The sequence below is a fragment of the Rhodnius prolixus genome, unplaced genomic scaffold (assembly GCF_049639745.1).
Source record: "Rhodnius prolixus isolate KJV_2025 unplaced genomic scaffold, Rpr scaffold_5, whole genome shotgun sequence".
In the NCBI taxonomy this organism is placed as follows: domain Eukaryota; kingdom Metazoa; phylum Arthropoda; class Insecta; order Hemiptera; family Reduviidae; genus Rhodnius; species Rhodnius prolixus.
This window is the reverse complement of record NW_027411624.1, coordinates 44281054-44304083: the sequence shown is the minus strand read 5'-3', so window position 1 is coordinate 44304083 and position 23030 is coordinate 44281054. Positions and strand designations below refer to the sequence as shown.

At 37.1% G+C, this 23030-nt stretch overlaps 1 protein-coding gene and 1 long non-coding RNA gene across 3 annotated transcripts in view; one reads left to right on the top strand and one right to left on the bottom strand.

Annotated features, from left to right (window-relative positions):
* Positions 1-23030, top strand: part of Drgx (Dorsal root ganglia homeobox) — a 129094-nt gene that overhangs the window by 39633 nt on the left and 66431 nt on the right. For both annotated transcript variants that reach the window (XM_074136042.1, XM_074136043.1), the window contains one exon: positions 11341-11432. In XM_074136042.1, the coding sequence (XP_073992143.1) occupies positions 11342-11432 (91 nt within the window). In that variant the 5' untranslated portion in view covers position 11341. The remainder of the gene's footprint in view (positions 1-11340; positions 11433-23030) is intronic.
* On the bottom strand, positions 4957-21676 carry LOC141458289 (uncharacterized). The gene is made up of 3 exons (XR_012460867.1): positions 21536-21676; positions 19029-19182; positions 4957-6790 (listed from the first exon to the last, which is right to left on the bottom strand). It is a non-coding gene; the product is annotated as an uncharacterized lncRNA (long non-coding RNA).

The window sequence follows — 23030 nt, the reverse complement described above, 5'->3', positions numbered from 1 at the left end:
CCATACCAATCCATGGTTCACAGTGGGAGATGTAGAAGGGCCATAATTTTACAAAATTTCATGACCCAAAAAATTTTCAACCCTTTATATCTTCTACATTTATAGATCTGTGCACAAAATAACTATAGTTTATAATTGAGAAAAACAAAGTGTATAAGAGAAGAAAATTGCATACGATTACGTCGTTCACAGTGAGAGCTGTAGAACGGCCATAATTTTACAGAATTTCATGACCCAAAAAATTTTCAACCCTTTATATCTTCTACATTTATAGATCTGTGCACAAAATAACTATAGTTTATAATTGAGAAAAACAAAGTGTATAAGAGAAGAAAATTGCATACGATTACGTCGTTCACAGTGGGAGCTGTAGAACGGCCATAATTTTACAGAATTTCATGACCCAAAAAATTTTCAACCCTTTATATCTTCTACATTTATAGATCTGTGCACAAAATAACTATAGTTTATAATTGAGAAAAACAAAGTGTATAAGAGAAGAAAATTGCATACGATTACGTCGTTCACAGTGGGAGCTGTAGAACGGCCATAATTTTACAGAATTTCATGACCCAAAAAATTTTCAACCCTTTATATCTTCTACATTTATAGATCTGTGCACAAAATAACTATAGTTTATAATTGAGAAAAACAAAGTGTATAAGAGAAGAAAATTGCATACGATTACGTCGTTCACAGTGAGAGCTGTAGAACGGCCATAATTTTACAGAATTTCATGACCCAAAAAATTTTCAACCCTTTATATCTTCTACATTAATAGATCTGTGCACAAAATAACTATAGTTCATATTTCAGAAAAACAAAGTGTATAAGAGAACAAAATTTCATACGAATACGTGGTTCTCAGTGGGAGCTATAGAACGGCCATAATTTTACAGAATTTCATGACCCAAAAAATTTTCAACCCTTCATATCTTCTACATTTATAGATCTGTGCACAAAATAACTATAGTTTATAATTGAGAAAAACAAAGTGTATAAGAGAACAAAATTCCATACCAATCCATGGTTCACAGTGGGAGATGTAGAAGGGCCATAATTTTACAAAATTTCATGACCCAAAAAATTTTCAACCCTTTATATCTTCTACATTTATAGATCTGTGCACAAAATAACTATAGTTTATAATTGAGAAAAACAAAGTGTATAAGAGAAGAAAATTGCATACGATTACGTCGTTCACAGTGAGAGCTGTAGAACGGCCATAATTTTACAGAATTTCATGACCCAAAAAATTTTCAACCCTTTATATCTTCTACATTAATAGATCTGTGCACAAAATAACTATAGTTCATATTTCAGAAAAACAAAGTGTATAAGAGAACAAAATTTCATACGAATACGTGGTTCTCAGTGGGAGCTATAGAACGGCCATAATTTTGCAGAATTTCATGACCCAAAAAATTTTCAACCCTTTATATCTTCTACATTTATAGATCTGTGCACAAAATAACTATAGTTTATAATTGAGAAAAACAAAGTGTATAAGAGAACAAAATTCCATATCAATACGTGCTTTATAGTGGGAGATATAGAACGGCCATAATTTTACAGAATTTCATGACCCAAAAAATTTTCAACCCTTTATATCTTCTACATTTATAGATCTGTGCACAAAATAACTATAGTTTATAATTGAGAAAAACAAAGTGTATAAGAGAAGAAAATTGCATACGATTACGTCGTTCACAGTGGGAGCTGTAGAACGGCCATAATTTTACAGAATTTCATGACCCAAAAAATTTTCAACCCTTTATATCTTCTACATTTATAGATCTGTGCACAAAATAACTATAGTTTATAATTGAGAAAAACAAAGTGTATAAGAGAAGAAAATTGCATACGATTACGTCGTTCACAGTGGGAGCTGTAGAACGGCCATAATTTTACAGAATTTCATGACCCAAAAAATTTTCAACCCTTTATATCTTCTACATTTATAGATCTGTGCACAAAATAACTATAGTTTATAATTGAGAAAAACAAAGTGTATAAGAGAAGAAAATTTCATACGATTACGTCGTTCACAGTGGGAGCTGTAGAACGGCCATAATTTTACAGAATTTCATGACCCAAAAAATTTTCAACCCTTTATATCTTCTACATTTATAGATCTGTGCACAAAATAACTATAGTTTATAATTGAGAAAAACAATGTGTATAAGAGAAGAAAATTGCATACGATTACGTCGTTCACAGTGGGAGCTGTAGAACGGCCATAATTTTACAGAATTTCATGACCCAAAAAATTTTCAACCCTTTATATCTTCTACATTATAGATCTGTGCACAAAATAACTATAGTTTATAATTGAGAAAAACAAAGTGTATAAGAGAAGAAAATTTCATACGATTACGTCGTTTACAGTGGAAGCTGTAGAACGGCCATAATTTTACAGAATTTCATGACCCAAAAAATTTTCAACCCTTTATATCTTCTACATTTATAGATCTGTGCACAAAATAACTATAGTTTATAATTGAGAAAAACAAAGTGTATAAGAGAAGAAAATTTCATACGATTACGTCGTTCACAGTGGGAGCTATAGAACGGCCATAATTTTAAAGAATTTCATGACCCAAAAAATTTTCAACCCTTTATATCTTCTACATTTATAGATCTGTGCACAAAATAACTATAATTTATAATTGACAAAAACAAAGTGTACAAGAGAACAAAATTTCATACGAATACGTGGTTCACAGTGGGAGCTGTAGAACGGCCATAATTTTACAGAATTTCATGACCCAAAAAATTTTCAACCCTTCATATCTTCTACATTTATAGATCTGTGCACAAAATAACTATAGTTTATATTTGAGAAAAACAAAGTGTATAAGAGAACGAAATTCCATACCAATACGTGGTTCACAGTGGGAGCTGTAGAAGGGCCATAATTTTACAGAATTTAATGACCCTAAAAATTTTCAACCCTTTATATCTTCTACATTTATAGATCTGTGCACAAAATAACTATAGTTTATAATTGAGAAAATCAAAGTGTATAAGAGAACAAAATTCCATACCAAAACATGGTTCACAGTGGGAGATATAGAACGGCCATAATTTTACAGAATTTCATGACCTAAAAAATTTTCAACCGTTTATATCAATGGTTCTTAACCTTTTCATAGACGCGGAACACAATTATTTGTATATATTTTTCTCGCGGAACACTAACATTAAATAATTTGAAATTCGGTATTTAGCAAGAACTTAATATTAAATTCAAATTAAAATAAAAGGAAAAATTTTTTGTTTTCGTATCTTTCCTAAGTTTCTAAATTTCATTACATTTAAAATTGAAATTTCGCGGAACACTTGCACCACATTCGCGGGACACTGGATAAGAACCACTGGAATAAGGTAACTAAATATCTAAGTTATAATTATTATTATTATAACTGTCTAACACAAATTGATGTAGCATTCTTTTGTGTTCCAATAGAATTGTTCAGCAACCCCAACATCCTACCAATTCTTCTGAACTATTAACCAATAAAAATGTTTCCAATAAAGGAAATGATTTGACTATATATTCTTTATTAGAAAAACGAGGCGTTGATTCTTTAAAATCGCCCTTCTCAAAGGTGTCCAAATCTTCCTTGAATAATGGACATCACAATCAGTCTCCATTAAGTACCAGTTCCATCTCTTCCAGACGTCGTTAATGTTACTTTTCAGTATGTCAGTTAGTTCTGTTAATTCGTTGGATATATCTTATTGCTTAGTCTGATGACGTCACATTTACTGCGTCATAACGACTTGCTCGAGGTTACAGTTTACTAAAGGAGCTAGTTTTGTTCTAGAATATGTACATAGTTCTGTTAGTTCGTATCTTGTCCGCAGTCTGTTGAGGGTCAGTACTATTTGTGCTGTAAGGTTAGGGCTTGACGTATCCTTCCTCCCAAAGGATTTAATGTGGGAAATTCCAGAGAAAGCTGCAAGTACGGTTTTCCAGTGATAGTGGTCCAACTGAAAGAGTGGTGCTACCTGCTCAACAGTACTAACTACAAACTCCATTCAGTAAAGATAACTGCTCCAAATTTTCCACTATACCCTACCTTTCAATTCCGTTTTAATACCAAATATCTCCAGTGAAAACGATGTTTCACACAATGTCAAAAGATCGTGAAATAACCAATCGTTAATGCAAATTGGTAAGAGTTGCTAACATCGTTTATTTCTATTTGACATGAAGCGCGTGGCAATATTATTTTGCGATAAATGTGAAGATTAAGTTAGCAGTTTATGAACTAGATCGCGCGCCATTGTGGCGCAGACCTATTCATACAGAGATGGTAAGTAAGACTTGTCTTTGTTCTATACAGGGTAGACTGTTTTGTAACTCGCATGTATCTCTAGTCAGCATATAATTGTCTTTAAGTGAACATTTACTTACTCACAGGCTTACTCGCGTGCTGTCTGGGACTGTCTACTGATCTACGTCATCTACAACACCGTCCTCTCACACTCCCTCTAACTCTCTCTCATTCTAACCCCCTCCCCTTAATAACACAACCCGTCACACGCCATCCATTTCAGTCACGTTCTACTTCTGCTGCTTCAGGAGATGTCTGGTTATATTTTGAATGGTCTACAGTAATTCCTTATTTACTGATTTAAATTCCTTTTCTAGCATTGTAATGTTTGTATTCTCAAGATGGAACAAGATTTTTTTTTTTTTAACTTTAGGAAAATATCTAGTGGGAAAACTCGCGTTAAATTCTCTAGATTTTCTTCAAACTAAGAATTTTTTACTGCCTTTTTGATATACGTACACCTTGGTGTAGACAAAAGAATTTTTAAGGAAGGGAGACTTTGCAGAATCCTTTATTTAACAAAGTTTAATTTAATTCTCACTAGTATATGGAAGATGATAGGATCGTACAACCCAATGGGATTCAGAGAAATGGAAATGAAATGAGAAATGTGGAAGATCTGAGACGTGCAGCTTGCCTCTATTTCTTCGGCAAAAACTTGGTTAAAGACTGTTCCTAGTGAAGTTTACAGGAACGCGCAAACAATAACAATCTATCAGGGAAGGGATGAGCTAGCGTACAGGGTTTCCATGCGGAAATTCCAGGTTCAAGTCCAGCTCCTCTTCAGTGATGAAGAGAACACTGTCCGGAAGCCGGCAGTGCTCTGGAAAAAAGCTCTGAACACTAATAATCTCAGATATTGGCGCGCCTTATCGTGAATAAATATAATAATGTATCGGTGCAATTAGTTAATAGTTACAACAATTCTAAGTGAATATCAATGGCTATAATATATGTAATAGAATAAGGTAACTAAATATCTAAGTTATAATTATTATAACTGTCTAACACAAGTATAGCACTTACAAGTCGTTAATGTTACTTTTCAGTATGTCAGTTAGTTCTGTAAATTCGTTGGATATATCTCATTGCTTAGTCTGATGACGTCACATTTACTGCGTCATAACGTCTTGCTCGACGTTACAGTTTACTAAAGAAGCTAGTTTTAATGTGTACATAGTTCTGTTCGTCCGTATCTAGTCCGCAGTCTGATGAGGGTCTCTAGTCTGTCTGTAGAGGTAAAACCAGGGTCTTAGTGATGCGGTGTCAATATTCACAATCAGATGCCATGGCAAAGATGAGATAATGATTACTGGGTTCGATTCCCAGGTCTAGGCCTTGGATTTTATTAAATGTAATGAACAGAAATTTATGGTAGAGGGCTTTAGCTGTCTGCCAGCCGCCGTAAATTTAAACAGTCTTCCGAAACACAATAATATTTGTAATTAATGAACTGAGTTCGAAGACATCAGCTGGAAAGTGGTTTTAGAGCTTATCGGTGGGGGTAGAAATTCGAAGCTATAGATGGGGGGGTTGATGAAGGTGGAAACTGCAATGCACTTCTGACGGATTATGGCGGAAGTTGTCAACAAGCTTCTGCATGTTATTCAGGAAATCAACGAAGAAATTGAATTCTGTTCCCTAGCGTCATTACTAGAGTGAGAAATATTTTGAGAAATGTCACTGAAGTGATTCCTATGAGCTTTACCGGAACACAGGTTACTTTTATGAGACCTTAATCAGTGCTGCCACCCGTATAGTGTTGATTCAACCCAATCTTGATCATAACACGAATCTGCACTCTATTGCAAATATATGAGACTCATAAATATCAATATAACCGTAGACAAAACCTAATCTTATGGAACTAGCGTTATTTAACATTAAATGATAGATTACAATATTTATTATGGGCAACTTTAAAGAGCTTTAACAAATAAATCACTTAGGTAAATTTGTTTTGTTTATTTTCTTTAAACTGGTCTTTATTTGTGAATTTATTGTTAGTAAATCTTATCTGAATTGTTTGTTTTATAGTTTGGGAAGGTTATTTCATTGTTATTGCGGATTAATGTGGCACTTGTAAAGTTGTTGTTGGCCAAAAGTGTTTTTTTTTAACCGCGACCTTGATAGAGCTATAGTACCCCATCCTGTTGCCGGACGAGAGCGTAGATCCAATTCCGTTCAAATGCAGATAACTGGAAAAATCGCAGAATCCGGGAAGATTAGAGGATTCTGCTCCAAATACGTGGTAACCGCCCCAGATCTCAGCTTGACAGTCTTCTGTTAATCTCTGCTATAATTGTTGTGGTAGAGACTAATTTTACTCTCGGCTCGCAGCTCGTTCATCATCTTCTATCAATTTGTGTGTCCAGGTATCCACAGAATCTTTGGCCATCTTCCAAATCAGAGCAAAGCGTCTTTAAAGACAGCCTTCGACAGCATCCCTACACATACACATACACAATACCATTAACATTAGCCAATAAAACACATCATGATGCTGTATAATGTTGGAACTATGCGTCTGCAATCTGGTCTAATTAGTGACTAAGTGACAAAAATTGAAACATTTCTGCGTAGGCGTTACACTAAAAATAAATCTACAATGAAGAGCAATCAAGTAATGCGAGACGACCGTTCGGCCATTTTGATTAATTAATTATGGAAATGACATAATCCATGGTTTTCCTCTTTAAAGAATTGGAAGGGGGGGGAATTGTAGCTGGATCACTTACTCGCATTATCGCAATCTACGGGATTAAATTTTCTTTTAACTCGGTATTTGTACTAAAAAGGAAGTTTAAGTCAACTTCCTGTAGGTCCTGTTCGCTACAAAGGAAAAATCTTGGGGGGGGCAAAAGAAAAATGCTGGAACAACAAAATGTCTTCAATGGAAAACGTGGTCCGCAGAGCTGGAAAATATTTTGGAATTTATCCGTCGGAGTGCGCTAGTTTACCGGACACGGGTATCGCACTTACATCCATCACCAGAGGTAGATTGTTCAGTTTTTCGTGTAAAAATATCGTCTTCACTTCTGTTTCAGACTCGGGCTACACTTGCTGAGGTTGCGGAAAACGGAAACGCGTGCTACGAACGGTTAAAATTTAAAATCTCTTCAAAAACTTCACTTTTTTTTACTAATTGATTTCATAGTAATAATGTTTAGGACGGGCATTACACTGGACTTAGGCACTTAATATAGGATACAGCCTAATCTCACTTTTCCTCCAGAACAATCTAAGAAATAAAGGAAACTGAAGGAGCCATTTTCAAGAAACTGGGAAAAATTCTTTCACGAAAAGAGCACTTCCGGTGAAATAACACGCGGACAGCTGGTGACTTATCATATTTCTCTTGAATTGATTTATTTATATCTTCCATTACAGTCCTTTGACTGTGTCTTTACATACAGAAGGGGTGGCTCAATTACAAGTATAAATAAATAAATAAATGATATAAACATAGTGTTATAAAAGAATTAGGCGCCATGGTAGCCGAGCGGTAAAGAGACTAGACCCGCAATGCTAAGATGTATTGTTGGTTAGTGGGTTCGATTCCCAGTCTTTAGGCATTGGATTTTATTTAATTGTTAATATGAGAAATTTATAGTTAAGTATAGTTAGGCGGTTATAGGCTAGACCCGCAATGCTAAGATGTATTGTTGGTTTAGTGGGTTCGATTCCCCAGTCTTAGGCCTTGGATTTTATTTAATGGTTTATAAAAGAAAATTACAGTAAAGTATGTTTGTTAGTCTCCTCCGTCCACGACACCTAATTGGTAGTTGGACGTAAAGCCCGCCTGAAAAAATAGGCGATTACTTTACTTTTACTTTAATATAAGAGTTAATAAAAGAAAATAAATAAAAAACTATTTACAAATTAGCATAACTATCTCGGCTAAAGTGAAATTTTGAATTTGAGTCCTGCGAGATTTTTCTTTGAGCTCAAAACAATATCTTTATTTGGGGGGGAAGGAAATTAAATTTTGTAAATTTGGAACCATCGTTGAACTTCCTCTTAACTAGAAAGCATCTAGAAAGTTTAACTTCCTTCATTAAATTTAGTTTAATAAATTTAAGGATGGCAGAAAATTGGTTATTTTTTTGCACCCCTTCTTTGAAAAAAAGAAGAAGTGGAAGTAATTGAGAGAAGGTTACAGGAAGTCAATGCACTTGCAGTTTGGTTATGAGATGTATAATGTCACAGGAACTTCCTCCAAGTTCTCAAGCTACTTAAAGTTGTCTCCTCTCACCAAAGTCTACGAACCAAAAGAAGATCCAAATTGTGTATATGAGTGTGTGTGTTAGTACAGAACTGAAAGCTGTAGATAATTTACTAATCAAGTTCAGTTAATTTCCAGTCAGTGGTGCCGACAATTGTTTTCAATTAATATTAATTGAGTGTAAAGGCCCCCGTGGAGGGGGGTATAGCTCTATTGTTTAATTGGCTAGTGGGCACTTCTTTTAGATTCAATCTAGCCCACCGCCCCAACTCGCTGCAATGTGGGTACCAACGTGTTCTCTCATCAATATTAACTGTTACAACAATATTATCGTACAAACAAACGGACAGAATATACGACACATCCTCTCCAAGTACTACCGAGTGCTACTTATGTTTAAATTTATATTTGATTGACATAAATAGGATAGAGGTTTTTTTTTGTCACCATTCTAATTCACTCAATATTGACCAGTTTATCCACAAAAAATTATTAAATCATAATAGAGAGTTTTAGCCTCGTAAGTGGGGGCAGTTATTACCTTCAGGGAGGCGCCACGATAGCCGAACGGTTAAGAGACTAGACCCGCAATGCTAAGATGTATTGTTGGTTAGTGGGTTCGATTCCCGGTCTAGAGGCCTTGGATTTTATTTAATGGTTAATATGAGAAATTTATAATAAAGTATGTATGCTAGTCGCCTCCATTCACGACACCTAATTGGTAGTTGGACGTAAAGCCCACCTGAAAAATGCTAGGCATTACTTTACTTTACTTATTACCTTCAGGAGTAAGTAACATTCAATTAAAACTAGTCCATACCTAGCGGAAAATCCGAAAAGATAAATCTCAGAGTTATCAGATTATAGAGACATCAGTTTGGTGTAAAGAGCAATTTGTATCGCTCTCGTGAAAACACGTGGAAATGGATGAAGAGGAAGTCTGCTGCCGGAAACGGAAAGTCACGGGAGTTTTTCACACCAAATTATTAATCTTAAATAAATATTCTTTTGGATTTTATGGATTGTTGTCTGTTCTCTTAATGAATCACTATTCGCCAAACCCATGACTGGAACATAAATTTATTGATATAATAGATACGGGGAGTTACTAAAGGACAAAACGAGTCAATGCAATAAAAACGGAAACTCCAGAGGATTGTGAACAATACTGCTGCTGGCTCCTCCCTACGATCCTACGGGCACACTAATTATTAACAACTTGAACATATCTCCGTCCGACTGGATGATTGCGATAATTTATTCCTGTAGAGCGCTAGTGATTGTAAACGGCCAATATGCAAAGCGGAAGTAGGCTTGAACGCGCGCTCTACGATCAGTCCCTATTGTCGGATATTCGGTCCAATTCGATATCACTTTTGTTTGGATTTGGTGTCGCGTACTAGATCCATATCCTCTGTATGTGGAAGATGTTGCAATGGACAGAGATCCCGGCCAGCCGAAGGGAGAGAGAGGGATTGTCAATACTGATAAACCCACTTTTCACCACACCAAGCGAAAGAGAAGGGGATATTCGCCCCTCTTCTAGCCCATTTTGTAAAGAAGAGCAACCACAGGCGGATTTGAAACAATATTTCAAAATTTGATCTGTTAGGACGTAACGTGCACGCCAGTTATAAGTGTTGGACGTCCAGTAAACTAGAGTTTGGGGAAATTTTACAAAATATAGTGCCCTATTGTATGTCTAACTGGAATATTAATGACGTGTTAGTTGTAGAATATATTTTTTATGTTCACATTGTGTCATACTCAGTTTTTTGTTCATCAATATTCACGCATAAGTGAAAGTGATGCAGTGTGATGTCACATATTGTCGATATTGAGTTGTTATCATGGAAATCAATTTTGAGTCCCTCTAAATTTCAAATGACTTTTTGGAAAATGTGCTGTACGTTTGTGAGTAAGTGAACAACTTGTTTGGGAACAAGTCCCTTAGGAACTTGGCCGTAACTTAGCGTGCAAAGTCCACTAACACAAAGAACACTTAAGTTTTATACTTTAAATATTTTTTGCTACTTAAAATTCATTTAAGAGCCCTACTGAAGAAACAGGAACTAGTGGTTAGGTCTTCCTCTAAAGTGCTATTTCCGTAAGGGTCCTATTAGATATATATAATTATCCCATAAGGGGAAAGTAGGGCTGATCACTTCTTCAAGGATAATTGCGTCCCTCCTGGTATGCCAGCTTAACAACTGAAACAAAATTTACCCAAATACCCCCGAATATTCACACAATACCACTTTAAAGGAAGAGAGATTAGCTCAGTGGTCAGCGCATCTAGACTCCAATGCGAAGATCCAGCTTTGTCCTGGAGTAACGGAGACAATACTCACCGGAAACCGGTAATGATAAAAAGCTCCAGGTGTTAATGACGTGCCTTAAATTAAAAATAAAAAAAAATACACCTATTGGGTCTCTTGAGATTGTAACATAATTGGTGCGTTTAATTATTAGGGTTCAACAGGGACAGGAACCCATATTTAACAGCTTACAGGTATTGATGCACCAATACTGATCTAATGGGAGTCACAATAGATATTTTTAGACCGAAATCGATTTGGTTGGTGATGTAAAATGGACCACACCTTTATAATCAACACTCTATAAACATTAGCCAAAGATAAATGAGTTGCTAAAGTTCAGAACTTAAAGATAATGGCGTAACCGGAGCTTAAGATTTGAAAAAGATTTGAATGCAAATCCAAAAACATTTGACCAATAAAATGTCAAACTATCAAATCTTTCTGTTCGCAGGATGTTCTGCTATGGGTGTCCGACCACCTTGCACCCGAGTACAGCGCCCCGGCTCCACACCCTGGACTATCCATTCACCCCGTCACATCCGTGTAAGTAGTTCTTTTTTCTTTTTTTTTTTGGAATGAGAGGAAATAGTTGATTGTATTGTAGTTTTAAATTGTGAATTTTCCAGTTGCATTTAAGGATGTTATAACTCGATCTAGCCGGGTGCTGAAGCTTGGAAGTGTAGCTGTATGGATTTTAAGTTTTAATCAGGATTGTGAAGCTCATGATTCCTGAGGGATTTCCACCTAGATATAAGTATCAGATGCATTCCTAAATGGAATATTACCTGGGGTATTGCGATTATTTTTGTATTTTTGGAAGTTTTACTTTGATCTACATATTTTACAAAATGCCTTTTTGCCAGTAATTCAATCTCTCTTTGGGACTATCAAAGTGGAAGTGAAGTATTCTATACGTCTGACGTTTACTTCCCGGATCTGTACAGATGGGAGTCCAAAGGCACGGTGTTGGACTCAAAAGCTCAAAACACAAAATAAAGTTAAAACTTAAAGTTGGTTGAAAATTTAGGAGCCAGAACTTTCAGGATAGTGGCAAGAGGAAGTCGTGTGAGTTTACATGAGATTTTTCTTAGATCTGATACCGGAAGTGCAGAAAACATCCTCCAGTGCTAGTAATGTGAAAGCGCCAAATCTTAACGACCGACAGCTGTGCAGCATAAATAAAGCCTTCTTTTTCGGGTTGCAGCGTCTCACGTGTTTGTAGAGAAATCTGTCTGACCGGAACGTCGTTTGTGTTGTAAGAGGTGTTAGTTTCGTTTTGCCGAAAACATGATACTACACATGTAGGAGAGCAACGAATTGTCGTGAAATTTCACATCAAAACTTTGGTAAAATCGCTACTGAAACTTATCTTTTATTAAAAGAAGTTTATGACGAAGAATGCTGTATCACGTGCGCAAGTTTTTGAGTGGTTCAAGCGTTTCCAAGATGGCCGGAGAAGACGTCGGGGAGATGATGACCACCCGGGTCGCCCTTCCACGTCCAAAACGGATGAAAATATCGATTATAATGGAATCCACATTACTACCGGTGAGGTGCTTGCTTAACTCCGTGAAAGAGTAAGGGAAAAAAACGACCCGATTTGTGGAAGAACAAGTCCTCAGGGTTCTCCATCCAGACAGCGCCGGCTCACACACTGCATTGTCTGTCAAGAAGACGTTTCTAGCCAAGTACAACATCCCAGTTTATAAGGCCATCCGCCTTATTCGCCTGACCTCTGGCCCCATGTGACTTTTGTCTGTTCCCCAAAGTCAAATCTGCATCAAAAGGAACACGATATCAGTCCGTTGAAGCTGTGAAAGAAAAAGTCATGCAGACGCTCACAGAAAAAGACTTCCATCACTGTTTCTGGACAATGGTAAATTCGCTTGGAGCGTTGTAGGGATAGGTGTAGGGTGTATACTGAAGGTGATAATAACTAATTATGTATAAATTTAAAATAAAATGTTTTACAGCAATAGTCCCGTTATTTAATAGCCACACCTCGTACTCGTGTTTTCTTAGCAGCGCTAGTAAACAACATAACTTTTTCTATTATTATTATTTTGTCTTACTCTCAGAAATGAATCCCAGGGGAATCGTTAAATATAATATTGAATTAACAAGGAAGGGATGTGGGTGGCTAGGCCGTGGAAGTCCGGGAACGCTATGATAACTCATAAATGTGTTACGGTTCATTACCATATCATGTACATTTTCATATCACATCATGACGACGGTGCATATCCCAAAAGTGGAGACGATGGAAATGGAACGAGCAGGGCAATTTTGGGCGTTGTGGAACTTGGCAAGCATGTATCTCATCTAATTAGACTTGAACCAATCATGGTGCCGGGAATAATTAATTGAATGAGGTCTCAAGTATTGATCCTGGCTCAAGGTATCCCCCCCCCAGACTCTTGTAACAAATCTAACCACCATTTTCTCTACAAATGAATTATAAAAGTCCACCACAACATAAGAACTAAAATTTATTTTTCCCAACTTAAATCTAATTTTTTTTTTGTTCAGCAAATTACTTCCTGTCTTGAGAGGAAGTGATGCGATCGTGCAGATTTTAAATACTTCATCTGCCGGAAATACTGGTTTTAAGGTGGTTTTGGTTTTCTGTCTCTTTCAAACACACACTCACAATGTGTGAATGTGTAGGTACGCCAAAACACAACAAAGGACAATCTCAGAGTGTCCCAATTTTTGTTTACACTTCGACTAAAGTTGCCCACAGGAAACACAACAATTAGGTTTTTGGTTAAAATCAGATGACCAAAAATTTACCACTTTACTGAATCTTTGATTTATTTGGACCATTTCCGCCGGAAATAAGCTTTGTGGTCACTTTTAGGCGTACGCTAAAGATAAACGTTTCCTTTCAGTTAATCAGGCTAATGTACGATCTTTCATCTGTAAGAATAAGGAGAATAAATATTTGTTATAATAAATATGTACATAAAATAATTATAGAAGTATAAATGTATAAAAACATTTCAATCTTCTTAACTAAGTGAAATAAGAGAAAAGTTAGGTGAGGAGGATTGGAATGCAGGGAAAAAAGGAGAGGAAAAACCTGCAGCTGGTGTAGAGAGTTAGTCTTCTGTGTCTGTATGTTGTAGAAGGATCTGTAGGAGGCTATGTCGCGGCAGAGTGGATTGGTATGGCAGTCTAGGAGTTTGAGCAGACGATTTTGGGATAAAGGAGTGTACCAGGGATAATGGACGCAGTCTCCGTGGAGTGAGTCAATTCTAGTGCGTCTTGGAGAGTCTGTTGCGAGTCTCAGAAATTTCTTTTGGGTTATCTGAATTTTGTTGATGTTGCTACTACAAGTCAGGCTCCAGGCGAAGCAGGCGTAGAGCAATATAGGCGCCTAATGACTACTTTGTAGAGGAGTAGTTTGTTAGTCACAGTCATTTTGGAGTCACTTGGAGAGAAGAGGAAATAATAGTCTGACTAGTCCAGTTTGCCTGCGTTTACTTTGTCCTGTGCTTGCGTAGTGAAAGTCAGTTTGTGTCCTAAAGTTAGCCCTAAGTACTTAACGTGGGTAGACCACGGAATGAGAGTGTTAGTATGTCTGATTTGTCGGTTAAAAGTGGGTCTACGTTTGGTGAACGAGTATATAGCGTTAGTCTTGTCGTGGTTAATTTTAATTTTCCACTTGTTGCAAAATTTTTGGTTAGTCTGTCTATTGCAAGAGTAAGTCTGTTAGTGATGGTGTCCATTCTGCAAGATGACGTGTAAAAAGACCACGTCATCAGCGTAAAAGGCAAGGTTGACATGAGGAGGTGTCTTTCACCTGTAATATGTTAATCAAGAATTCAATATTTAACCCAAAAGTCTGAATCTGAATCAAATGTGTTGAACACTGTCCATCACCGGGCAGAGAGTTTCAAGAAGCTCCTAAGGTGAGAAAATCTTTTGGGTTAGCAGCTGGATTCGAACCCAGGGATCTCCCTAACCACTGATATCACTTCCCCTAACTATTATCAGTGCTTAATCAGGTGATATTGCCGTACATTGGCTCTGTAACGGCACCACCAGTTCAGAAGTGCCATAATCGAATTTTCTTGAAATGTCAGAATAAAAGCTGTACGTACATCTTTTATGGATTAAACTAGAATATTATTTTAAAGTGACTGAGAAAGAAGAAACCAGAAAATTGATTCGCCCAAACCAAATATTGAATTTGCCCATAAAAATAGACGCTAACTCAAACACGCATGTACGGCGGATCTCAAAGCATTTCCGGTAGAACATAAAGTCTAAATTTTTTTTGTACGATTACAGTACTTCCACGTGCTGGGCATTAAGGGAAGTTGAGCAATTATTATTATTATGGTGCATATTTGCTTTGGTAACAAAAACCACAAAATAATAACAAAAATACCTACTGAATTATGAAGAACAGATAATGTCGCAGTCATTAAAATGACTTACAGGGTTAAGCCGTTTAGCGAGAGCCGTGATAAGAGTCCTGGTGTTTACCAATTTCTGGAGAGATAGCTAAGTCCCTCCCTCCTCTGTGTGCATTTGGCTGCATGCAATCCCCGCGCCCCCACTTTGAGGGGTGAAGTGCTCCTATGTTATGGGGGCTGCGCGTTAAGCCCTGGATAATGTGTGTTGGCAGTGTAAAGTCCTTCTGCACCCCCGCCGCCTGATCGTAGAAGCTTCATCCTCTCATTCAGCCCGCTCCAGTCTACTCACCCAAAGTCACCTCATTCCACACCAAAACCTTCCTCATAGTATATACGAGTATATCTCAACTTCATAAGCCTCGACATTTCTTACAATTTACCCAAATAGAGAGAGAGATAGAAGATAAAAGTTAAAAAAGGGGGAAGGATCTTCGAAATGGGAACTCGGCAAACTAGTTAGTGTATTAGGGCATCTCCCTTCTGCTCCACTAGCAACCTCCTGCTCCTCACCACACTCTTACAATCCATTTACTCTGGAATAAGCCAGCTGAAGGAACCCTCACCCTTCTGTCAAATGGTACATAGTAAATCCGCAATGAAAAATCAAGGATTATTGAATCCCTATTTTTTTTTTTTTTTTGGATAATGCCTTAAATCAAACAAAGTGGAGACACTCCCAAGATTTTTTCGTACTAACTATTCTCAAGGTTGTAAGTACCACAATTTCTTCTGGTTCCATACTTTAAAGAAAGGGGTTCCCAAACTTTCTACCCAGGGGGCCAGGTTCACTGTCCCTCAGACAGTTGGAGGGTCGTACTAATAATAATAATTGGATGAAAAAATAACTGCCATTTCAGTCGAGTAAAATTTATTTTGCCGAGCTTTCGACCTAGGGACTAGGTCCATCTTCAGGGCTGTGGAACATGTTTACAGTTTGTTAACAATGATTCTATTATAATGTATAATATAGCGAAATTTACAAAAATTATTTACCCAGTTTACAAAGTAATATTTTACAACATTACAGGGTTGGCGTGTCTTCTTTCTTGTCTGTTCTCATGGACTGAGTGTGATCGGTCTATGTGTGATATGTGTTAGGTTGTGTGGAAAGTCAGTGTTGCCAATTGTCACAAGTATTTTGTAGTAAGTTGGCCGTATATGTTGTTTAAATTGTTAGTGTCTATTTTGAAATTTAAACTGTTTTCTGTCTTAGATATGTACATCATTTCTAGCAGTTTCCTTTTTTTGTGTGTTGGTTTCTGATTTAAGTATCTTTGAGTTTGGGGAAATCGAAAGTGTGATGATTTTCTGTGTGCTGTGTAAGGAAAGTGCTGTGGTGTTCTTTTTTAGTTTTGTGTCGTAAGAGTGTTGGTACAGTCTTTTTTCTTTTAAGTACTGTGATGTTTAGCCCATATATATTTTTTGTGACAGTCTTTGCATTCAATTTCGTATATAAGATTTGATTGTTTGTCCTTTTCAGTCTGGTCTTTTAGCTTCGAAAAAAATTGTCTTTTTGAGTTGTTGGTGTTTTTTTGTGGTCATTATTGAGTTTGTCGTGTTCTGTAGTAATGTTTTTAATTTGTTTGTGAGTGGTTGTGAGACCTATGGTAGTGAGGCATATTTTTTGGGTTCTATGGATAGGTTGGTGTCGTTGTGTGTTTTGTAAGTTTGTTATTCCTGATGAGTTGGTTGGATTGGTTTTTTCGTAGTATGATTTGATGGCAGAAGACACTCTAACCTTGGAATGTAAAAATATTACTTTGTAAACTAGGTAAATAATTTTTGTAAATTTCTCTTTATTATACATTATAATAGAATCATTGTTAACAATCTGTAAACATGTTCCACAGCCCTGAAGATGACCTAGTCCCTAGGTCGAAAGCTCGGCAAAATAAATTTTACTCGACTGAAATGTCATTTATTTTTTCATCCTATTGAAACTATGAATCAGTCACCAAAAAGAATGAACAACAATAACAATAATAATTGTGTTTATTCAAGAATTTACAAACACACAAAAAACTAAATATTTATCTTAACTATAAACAAAATAATCTAACATTTCTTTAATTCAAAACAAAAAATTAAGAGCCGAACTATAAAACAAAACTATTTTAGAGTAAAAAAAAAAAAATGGGAACAAATGGAATATTACAAATAAAGAACAAGTAAATTTAAATCACCAAACTGCCCAGTATTTCTGGTGGGAATTATGGACCTGCTTTTGGCTAATGAGGTGGTCCAATGTCCGGTTTAGTTATAGTGCTTTGCCTTTCTCCCTACTTCTGCTGTTATTTTACACTGTTTTAGGGAAACGTGACGCGTGCGTCCCGCGTCACCGGAAGTAGTACTGTACATGAGCGACGCAGCGCTTTGCGGCACCGCCACATACGAGGTCTGTAAATTAAGTAATGAGACTGATGTTTTTAAATTTTTGTATTCAAAAAGAATTACAATTCTATATTGTCCACCTTCAACGTAACTTCCTTCTGAAGCCACACAGCGCTGTGGAAACGTTTCTTCCACTCCTCATAGCAGTGCTCGAACTCCGATACTGGAATAGCCTTCAGCTGGTCGTTTACAGCCGTTTGAATGTTTTCCGACTGTCCCAAAATGAGTCACCCAAGAGGTGATTTTTCAACTTCGGGAAGAGAAATCACAAGGACTCAAAAGTCAGGCGAATAAGGAGGCTGTGAGGAGCCACAGCAATGTTTTTTACAGGGCCAAAAACTCTGGTTTATTGAAATCCATCAAGAACAAGTGGGGGTGTTGCATCCACGATAATGCTCCTTGTCACACAGCAATTTCAATAAACAGAGTTTTTGGCCAGTAAAAACATTCCTGTGGCTCCTCACAGCCTCCTTATTCGCCTGACTTTTGAGTCCTTGTGATTTCTCTTCCCGAAGTTGAAAAATCACCTCAAGGGTGACTCATTTTTTGGACAGTCGAAAACATTCAAACGGCTGTAACTGACTAAGGCTGAAGGCTATTCCCAGTATCGGAGTTTGAGCTATTGCTATGAGGAGTGGAAGAAACGTCTCCAGCGATGTGTGGCTTCAGAAGGAAGTTATTTTGAAGGTGACAATATAGAATTGTGATTCTTTTTTGAATAAAAAAATTTAAAAAAATCAGTCTCATTACTTAATTTACAGACCTCTCACTTGGCCACCAATGAAAGAGATCCGCGCCTTCCGGAAATGCGACAGGGGGCCGGATAAATGTCCTCAGGGGGCCGCATGTGGTCCGTTGGCCGTAGTTTCGGGGACCCCCTGCTTTAAAACATACTTTATTCATCGTAAGATTATACGTAACATTGAAATGGCGCTTCAGACATCAGCTCTATCCATCCCCCCCCCTTTAAGAAAAAAAAATCACGTAAAGGGAATTGCGGAAACTGAAGAACACTGAATTTATTTCTTTATTTCTAAATGAAGAAAAATATTTACTACGGACATTTTTTTAAATTTGATTTTCTCAAATACTTTTTTTTTAAAGTAAAATGCAATTGTTAATTTGTGGCTAATTTAATCCTCTCAAATAATAATTCTATTTAGTAATTATTAAAGTAATTTTATATAATCAAAAGTTAAATCAATTCTAAACTGTGCAGAGTTGAACAAATTGGAAGGGAATTCAAAAGTAAATTCAATATATTGAGAGAGAGAGAGGTTATATTTGTGAACATAACCTGTGTAAACAGTAGAGTAAACCTCACCTGTACCGCCATGTTTGTTTTTAATGATAATATGTCGTCCTCCACTCCAGATCATCAACATCATCATCCAGTAAACTCCAAAGGCCCGGGATAGAGAAGTCAAAGGTTCACTCTGCTCCCATTCCTGGGTTTACATCCAATTCTCCCCCCCGATCTACATACAAAACAAATAAATCCATTACAGAAAATGTAAACCCGAGTTTATATGGTTAGGAGATGGAAGTGTGTGTATATTTCCAGTGGATACCCAGCCTTTAAAATCCAGAGCCACTTGCACAGACAGACAGACACACACACACACAGAGAATGAAGGCATTAGGATGACTAGGGGCGGGGGGGAAAACTAATTAACCTCGGCCCGGAAATCCAACTAAAGGAAATGCAAATATTTACGTTTGGTCTTGTAATAAAGCTTATAATCAAGTAATACAATCAAAGCGGCGGGTACCATCCCGCAAGGTAGCAGGAAAAGGGAAACCAGGAGAGAAAGCCCTAGGAGTTTGGGCGTAGCAAAGCCCTTACTGCCGGAAGAAGTACACGCAGCATCCGGAAACTTTTAATTCCATTTCCCTGCTCCGCCCTCTCACGACTCTACCTCAGGGAGAAGAAAAAAAATTGTTCCTTTGAAAGAACTCTTTTTTTTAATTACTAATTACACTTTTAAATTAGGGACTATCATGGAATTAATAAAGAGAACCACTCACTCGACTTTCTCTGTCTACGTTTCCCGAATTGTAGACAGGAAGCAACATTGTAACACCCTTCAAAAGGAAGAAGACACTTCCCCCCCCCCCAAAAAAACTCGGAAAAGTGAAAAAAAATTTGAGTAATATGATACTTTCGGTACCAGGAGTTTTCACACGGAACTCCAAAACAAAGATACGACAGTGTAAAGACCTAATATCCTGTTAATCCGCTTTACTTAAAGCCAGTATTCTTTAAGCACTCCCAGCTCTACCAGGATCCAAATTACCTGGGTGGGAAGCAACATTGTAACACCCTTCAAAAGGAAGAAGACACTTCCCCCCCCAAAAAAAAACTCGGAAAAGTGAAAAAAAATTTGAGTAATATGGTACTTTCGGTACCAGGAGTTTTCACACGGAACTCCAAAACAAAGATACGGCAGTGTAAAGACCTAATATCCTGTTAATCCGCTTTACTTAAAGCCAGTATTCTTTAAGCACTCCCAGCTCTACCAGGATCCAAATTACCTGGGTGGGAAGCAACATTGTAACACCCTTCAAAAGGAAGAAGACACTTCCCCCCCCCAAAAAAAAAAACTCGGAAAAGTGAAAAACATTTTGAGTAATGTGATACTTTCGGTACCAGGAGTTTTCACACGCAACTCCAAAACAAAGATACGGCAGTGTAAAGACCTAATATCCTGTTAATCCGCTTTACTTAAAGCCAGTATTCTTTAAGCACTCCCAGCTCTACCAGGATCCAAATTACCTGGGTGGGAAGCAACATTGTAACACCCTTCAAAAGGAAGAAGACACTTCCCCCCCCCCAAAAAAACTCGGAAAAGTGAAAAAAAATTTGAGTAATATGGTACTTTCGGTACCAGGAGTTTTCACACGGAACTCCAAAACAAAGATACGGCAGTGTAAAGACCTAATATCCTGTTAATCCGCTTTACTTAAAGCCAGTATTCTTTAAGCACTCCCAGCTCTACCAGGATCCAAATTACCTGGGTGGGAAGCAACATTGTAACACCCTTCAAAAGGAAGAAGACACTTCCCCCCCCCAAAAAAAAAACTCGGAAAAGTGAAAAACATTTTGAGTAATGTGATACTTTCGGTACCAGGAGTTTTCACACGCAACTCCAAAACAAAGATACGGCAGTGTAAAGACCTAATATCCTGTTAATCCGCTTTACTTAAAGCCAGTATTCTTTAAGCACTCCCAGCTCTACCAGGATCCAAATTACCTGGGTGGGAAGCAACATTGTAACACCCTTCAAAAGGAAGAAGACACTTCCCCCCCCCCCCAAAAACTCGGAAAAGTGAAAAACATTTTGAGTAATGATACTTTCGGTACCAGGAGTTTTCACACGGAACTCCAAAACAAAGATACGACAGTGTAAAGACCTAATATCCTGTTAATCCGCTTTACTTAAAGCCAGTATTCTTTAAGCACTCCCAGCTCTACCAGGATCCAAATTACCTGGGTGGGAAGCAACATTGTAACACCCTTCAAAAGGAAGAAGACACTTCCCCCCCCCCCAAAAAAACTCGGAAAAGTGAAAAACATTTTGAGTAATGTGATACTTTCGGTACCAGGAGTTTTCACACGGAACTCCAAAACAAAGATACGGCAGTGTAAAGACCTAATATCCTGTTAATCAGCTTTACTTAAAGCCAGTATTCTTTAAGCACTCCCAGCTCTACCAGGATCCAAATTACCTGGGTGAAAACACTAGATCTCCCACTCCTCCTTCCTAAATAAATGAATTTTCACGAAGTGTAAATTTTTCTTACGTATAATATGAATTTAAAATTACTCACAATTCTATTTCCGGATAACAATGTTCAGCTTCCATGTTTTTGTCACGCGTCACAGGAAGTGATTGAATGTAACACGTCTTTAAGCTGCTAAAGTAGCGTATAGACAGACACTGAACCACAATTCAAGCACGTGTTTCTCCCTCCACCGCTGGTTTTAATACTTGAACTTTAACTTGCTCTAAGTACTAAGTCCATTTAAGTCTCTAGAAAAGTTCTAATCAGATTTTATCTTCTCTTTAAAGTAAATACAAGGTTTTTTTACCTCATTATTTTTGTAATAGATCGAAATTATCTAAAATTATATGAAGGTTAATCATATTTTAATTGTAATCAAGAGATTGTTATTTTTTGCTTGTTTTTTGCTTCTTGTTGAAATTATTATTTTTTTTTAATCAAACAAATTTTCAAATAATTGTCCTGATAATTCCATAAAATCTTCCCGTTGTGATAGTCAACGTCTTAGTCTTACTTAGAAGACTTTTACTCATTTACACAAGTAATGTGCTTCTAATCTTTTCAAATTACAGCCTTCGAACACGATGTTGACAACTATAATTTTGCTCTGTTGTGGAAATCAACTCGGAGTAGCATAATTTTCGGATCTAGAAGCTTATAAATTTTCCCAGTCAACAGCACTTCCTTCAAACTTCAGCTAACACCAGGAAATGGTACTTACTAGCCCATTTTATGGTATCCAGCTGTCAAATTAGCTGCCTTTGGCTCCTTCACGACGATGAGACAAATCCTGATCTTGTCAAAGTTAGTCCAGCTCCTTGGAGTTTTCCAGCTGGTACCAAGAAAATTTAAAGGTACTAGAAGATAGATCAGTTTGTGTCGTCCGAGAACAAACGCTTAAAAAGTAGTTTTTCTTTTTTTTAAAACAAGAAAATAAGAATTCATTGGCAACAAAAAAAAATAGCGCTTAGTTAGATTGTCGAGTGTTAGCTAGAATAAGTTGGCTGCTTGCGTCCAAAACAGATCCAATCCCCCCCAGCCAGGAAGACTAAGAGAGAAACATCCTGAGCCTGGTGAGTGGGGGGTAGTAGTTTTACCTGTTAAGATAGGAAATTCAGGAATGGGATAAGCCTTCAGAGGGAAGGGATTAGCTATGCGGTTAGCATATACTGGATTCCCATTCGGAGGTCCCAGGTTCGAATCCAGCTGCTGGCCCTTAGATTCTCTCTTCCTAGGAGCTTCTTACAGCTCACTGTCCCAGTGATGGACAGTGTTGTCTGTAACGAGAAAAAAAGCTCCGTGCGCTAATAAGCTTAGATGTTGACGCGCCTTAAATAAGCCTTCAGGGGTGCAAAAAAAATACATAATTCTGATATATTATAAGGGTAATAATGTTCTTTTCACTTGAGTGACACGTTAGAGGGAAGCTTTACTCAACTATTTCTTTTTTTGGAAAATGTCTGATATAAAATTTGTAGTGCAATGAGCGCACCAAGTTTATATTTCGAGAAAATCTAAAAAAAACTATTGAAAATCGATT